This window comes from Chenopodium album, chromosome 17, assembly GCF_948465745.1.
Source record: "Chenopodium album chromosome 17, dcCheAlbu1.1, whole genome shotgun sequence".
Classification (NCBI taxonomy): domain Eukaryota; kingdom Viridiplantae; phylum Streptophyta; class Magnoliopsida; order Caryophyllales; family Amaranthaceae; genus Chenopodium; species Chenopodium album.
In genome coordinates, this window is record NC_137850.1 from 29,377,862 (window position 1) to 29,383,752 (window position 5,891).

At 36.2% G+C, this 5,891-nt stretch overlaps 1 protein-coding gene across 1 annotated transcript; it reads right to left on the reverse strand.

The window, feature by feature from the left end:
* Window positions 1-268: 268 nt before the first annotated feature.
* LOC145587754 (uncharacterized) lies at window positions 269-3,668 on the reverse strand. The gene is made up of 7 exons (XM_081644441.1): window positions 3,239-3,668; window positions 3,048-3,163; window positions 2,670-2,924; window positions 1,779-1,977; window positions 1,167-1,646; window positions 1,062-1,083; window positions 269-917 (listed from the first exon to the last, which is right to left on the reverse strand). Exons 1-7 carry the CDS (start codon window positions 3,536-3,538, stop codon window positions 592-594), a joined length of 1,698 nt encoding a protein of 565 aa, XP_081500567.1. The 5' UTR covers window positions 3,539-3,668; the 3' UTR covers window positions 269-591.
* Window positions 3,669-5,891: the final 2,223 nt, after the last annotated feature.

The window sequence follows — 5,891 nt, forward strand, 5'->3', positions numbered from 1 at the left end:
AATTTAGTAGAGTAACCAAATTGGCTCTAATTGCTAATTGCCTTGGATAATACATCGCTAGAGATTATCATCGGAGTATACAAACCATTGGGTCAGTCTTGCAAGTCTTGATCGATAAGGATGGCTTTTGGATCAAATGTGATTATAAACTTGAAACACTTTTGTTATAAGTGTTTTTTTTTTTTTTCGTTTTTTCTTTTTTGAAAGAACTCTTGTCGTAGCTTAATTTAATTTTGTAAGCATAAAGTATAACTTAGTATCACCTTTTCAACATCAAGTACAACTTTTTGGTTATTGGACTATATTCAAGAAGAAGAACGAGATTTGGCTAACGTTTGGATTGATACCTTGTGAGAATAGGATCTTCACAATGCTAATTTTGAACAAAAAATATTGACTTTTATTTTATCTAACATAATAAACTTGTATCCATAATTCCATTTACTAATATATAGTTTATTCACCATAATACTAGAAAACACTATATAACTTCACACATTATCCTGATTAACAAAAGTAACTAACCCAAAAAAACAACCCAAAACCAGACTTCTTACAAAAGACTTGCATTATAAATTACTACCAACTTATTCAGTATTTCTTTCTATCTTGATGCTCCAGCTTCTTCTCCTTGACCTCAGTTTGCTGCCCTGTTGCTGGCCCTGCTCCGGCAACAAGATTGGTAGTGTGCTGTGCAATCTCAACTATAGTTTCGCCTATTGCACCGAGCACTCCTTCACCTTTCTCTGTAATTATCTCGCCTCCTCCTCCCACTTTAGATGCTCCGTCCTTGACCGTCTCCTTGGCTTCCTGGAACATTTCTGTGACTCCGCTACCAGGTGAAGATCCCATCACTCCTCTTCCTATGCCCTTCACCTTCTCCGCGCCTTTTTGGATCATACCGGTAACTCCTCCACCTCTGGTAGCTCCTCCACTTCTGGTAACTCCCTCAGTTTCCTGGTACATTTCGGTGCCTCCACCACGAGGTGTAGATCCCATCGCTCCTCTTCTCATGTCCTTTACCTTCTCTGTGCCTTTTTGGATCATACCGGTTGCTCCACCAGAGGAAGGTTGATTCTCTCCCTGCATATAAGGTTTTGTGATGTATATTAATGCAAGTAATTTATATAGTAATAATCAAACTAGTACATTAGTAAGACAAGTACCGCATCATAGGATGTGTGCTTCTCTTCTTTGTATATTTCGGCCTCAGTCTTCTTCCTAGCAGTGTAGTCTGCGAGTTTTTCACCAGTGCCCACAGCCATATCTTTTGCCATAACTACTGGCTTCTCAGCCAATTCAGTCACCTTATGCGCAGCACTTGCTACCACGTCCTTTGCCTTCCCAACCACCCCGCCTGCCATCTTCGTAGCCTCTACTGCAGCCTCTGTAGTGTAATGTGCAGCTCCCCACCCAGCAACTACAGCCTGATCCTTCACCTCTTCGGCTACCTTCCCTGCATAACCAGCTGTAGTTTTACCAGTTTGCAATGCAACATCCTTGGCAGCCACCGCCTTTTCTCCCACGTAACCAGCAACAGTTTTCGTGGTTCCAACTGTGGTATCTTTGGCTTGCACCGCCTTTTCCCCCGTGTATTCCATGGACTTTTGGCCTGCAGTCATGGCTGCATCTTTAGCTTGTATCGCCTTTTCTCCAGTGTATTCCATGGTCTTTTGGCCAGCAGTCATGGCTGCATCTTTAGCTTGTGCCGCCTTTTCCCCAGTGTAGTCCATGGACTTTTGGCCTGCAGCTATGGCTGCATCTTTAGCTTGTCTCGCTTTCTCTGCAGCTGTCTGAACCACTGGACGAGTGGTCTCTGACACATATTGGGTTGTTACCCCAACTCCTGCACGGGCTTTCTCTTGAGCTTTGGATCCCAATTCAGCCGTCTTTGTTGCTGCTGCCCCTAACCCATGTTTTGCTGCTTCTTTGGCTTCCCAAGCTGCATTTGCTGCATCTTCCTTTGCTTTCCCATACCTTTTTTAGCATTATAAAAACCAGCATGTCAAACAATATGAAATGTTTTTAATTTTACTGGCATGAAAAGTTCACAGAAAATTTTGCTTTCCAACTATATCAAACTCACTATTAATGCATCTTGTACTAAACATACTATGAGACATGTTACAATGTTGTCTTATGTTTCGATGGAGTTTGTAAGTTCCTCAGTATGTACAACTAAGTTATCAGTAGTTTAGTACCTTATGCACTCAATAAAAGTTAGACAGCTTCAAATATTACCAAATTTAAGAACTGTATTCTAATATTCTGAAGTCAAGCTAATATTTTAGACTATACATACCATTCCTCTAAAAATTATTTGTTTTCTGATAACATGTTTGAAACATGTTCAACTACAAATAGTTAAAATGTAGTACAATTTCTGTGGTTAGAAAGACTAATATATTAATAATGCAATGTTAAGGAGGTACAACATTAACATAATTAACATAAAGTCATTTATCATACATAGTCCGTGCTTCTTTATCTACTTGATAGAAAACAAACATTATACTAGATATAGCGTGGCCAATGTGTGCAGACATTTATATTAATTGATTTCTAAACATCAGAATTGAATCAATAACAAAATATTTCCTACAACTGCATGATCCAAATTCAGTAGTTCAAAAAACTTGATAATACATGAAAATTTATGAGAATAATACCTTTCTTGAGCTGCTTGAACAGCATCAATAGAGTTCTGTTGAGCAGTCTGCCTATATTTAGAAATCTCTTCCAAAGATTCTGTCTCTTGCTTCAGTTTTTCATCATACTTTCTTCCTGTCACAGCTTTTTCTTGTACTCCTCTTCCCCTCTCCATCCCCATATCTTCTTTCATCTCAAACTTCCCCACCGAAGTCGGCCCTTTCGCCGATCCATGGCTCGTATCCCTTCCCGCCGCTACACCATGACTCATTTCCCTTCCCCCCGCCTGCCATCCCACACCATGGCTCGTATCCCTTCCTCCCGCCTGCTTCGACACACCATGGCTCGTATCTCTTCCTGCAGCTATACCATGGCTCGTGTCCCTCCCCACCGCCTGCTTCGACACACCATGGGTCGTATCCCTGCAAGCCTGCTCCTGATTAGATGATCCTCTCTGCTGCTGAATACCACTTCCAAACTCTAGTCCACCAACTCTATTAGTAAGCGACTCAAACTCAGTACTCTCAATGTCTCTCATCTGCTGCTGACGAGACTGTGTCAGCCCACCTCCACCGCCTCCGGTTTGAGCCTGGCCCATACCAATGTGAGTAGTCCCACTCTCTCTCATGTGCTGCTGCGGCTGAGTATGACCTCCACCTCCGCCTCCGCCACCGGCATGACCAACACCAATGACAACCGTAGTACTCCCTCCTTTACCAGCACTCCTCCTTTCGGCTTCCACAGTCGCGGCTGCCGCGACTGCGGAGTCAGTAGCCTTATGAGCTAGCTCTTCAAACTGAGTAGCTCGCTTAGGCACAAGGTTTTGCTCAACTTGTAACTTTCTCTCTTGTGTTGTGTTATCTCTTCTCTGCTGCTGTTGTGAAGCCATTGTTGTTTTTCAGTGTTACTTCTTTTGCACTTTTAATATAAACTGTCTTTAATTTTTTTTGTGTATTGAATTTTGTTCAAGAGATCACAAAATCAAAAGGGTCTTAAAATGTATATATATAAGAGGTAGAGTTAGAACTAAAATATAAATTAATTAATGACATTGTTCGGTTGATATATGGTTGGTCGGTTTAAGAGGATGAACATGAAGAGAGGTAAGATGACATGTGGTGAAAAGGAGGAATGTGAAGAGGTGACTAAGCAGGATAGAACGGTAAACATGTGTCACAAAGAGTGTTTGGATCAAGTTAAGAAAGAGGTGTGGCAAAGTTTACTTAGAGAAGTAGATATGGTGGTGTGTTTTTAATGCCACGAGTGTGTTTATGCAGTGCATGATGGTGTAACACATGTCGTTCTTATTTCTTAGTGGATGGTTAAAGAATTGAAGAGAAGGTTTTGCATTATCTTCGTTATATTATGATCCAAATCGGGTGAGGAGTGGAGGGATGGTTAGTCCCTCCATCTCCTCTAGGTGTGACTTGAGCCTTTCTCTTGTAATAGGCAGAGGACCCTTCGTATCTGTTTGTGTAGTTTAATAGTTGTTTATTTTACTCTTTTTATTTCATAACTAGTTTAAGGCCCCTGCCATGCATAATAAGTCTAATTTTTTTCAAGAAAATTAATTATATCCAACAAATAAAATTTGATAAAACATACAGATCAAATATATAGGAATTATAATGTCATAATATATATAAATAGGCAAAGCAACAAATTATCTAAAATATAGATTTTTTTAGTCTGCTCAAACTCGAGAATTTTCAGCCAGGGCTTGATCAGGTCTAGTGGCCATATTAGTGAATACTTATTTATAAATGCGTTTTTAATAAACATAAAAAATTAATCGAACAACAATCTAAAATCTCCACTAAAATTATTAGCAAAAGTGCAAATATACACAAAATTACAAATAATATATCACCTTTATATCTAAAAAAATCATTTGTGAAACACAACATTTATTTTATAGCAGGATATCAGTTTGTGATAATATGTATGTATAGTAGTAAAATTTCATAAACGAAATTGTAATTAACTTGAATATATAGTTATATTGAATTGAAATTGAAATAAAATATTAGCTAGAGGTATTTTAAAAAAAAAATTAAGTGATGTTTTAAAGTAATTTCTTTGACATATATTGTATAAATCAATTTATTATAACTTTTTTGGCAAAATATAATAATACTCCATTTAAAATATAGTTAAAAAGGAGTTGAAATATATATATATATATATATATATATATATATATATATATATATATATATATATATATATATATATATATATATATATATATATATATAATAATTATGAACACCAAATAAAAATGAATATATAGTTGTCAGAAAGATAATAAAGAAGATTTGAAATGATATTATTATAGAATCAAATATTAATAAAAAATAAAAAAAAGGTTAAAAAGGAAAGGGGAGTTTTAGAGGGAAAAAACAGCACCAGGATGTGACACGTGTCACTCCCGGTGTCTATTATAGTATTAAGTTATTGATGGTTGTACCAAATCGAGCTCGTGCCAAATGCTCAATTTAAAATTTACAACCATGAAGTTCCAAAGTGTAACAATTCCTCAAACTGGAACAGTAGCGGCACGATACTATCTCAATTAAACCCAAATATCCACCCAATTATATCATACTAGGTGTGAAGCCCGTGCGATGCATGACTTTATTTTTATTATTATTTAATATTTGTATTTTATTATTATTATTATTATTTTTTTGTATCTTATTATATAATATTAATAATAATAATCAAAAATAGATAAATTCATAAACTAAAAGACATTTATTATTACCATCATTGGTAAACTATTGCAATTAACTTTTTATTAATAAGATATTAACAAAAAATAAAAAATAATAATAATAAAAAAAAACAATTTGTGAGGTTCAAAGAGAGTTTCTCTCTTCTACACCTCTATGCATAGTACTCTATTCTTTTTTTGTAGTTCTAGTTTACCCAATTATATAGTGTGTAGATTATATTGTTTTTTTTTGTAATTCTGGTACATATTTCTTGTGCCTTCGATCAATGATGGTGACATTTTTTTCCATCTGCAACCTTAGTTGTATCTTTGTATACAATTGTATTTCACTTTGTGAAGCCATGAAGCTTGGGTCTCCGACTATGAAAAGAAACAATTAATATTTTTTTTTAATATATTTTGTGGTTAATTGGCCGTGCATGTACTGTGAATTAAATTAAGTCCTATTTATAAGGAAATACAATACATCATGTAAGGAGGGTGTTCCCATCGTAGGGGATCTTTC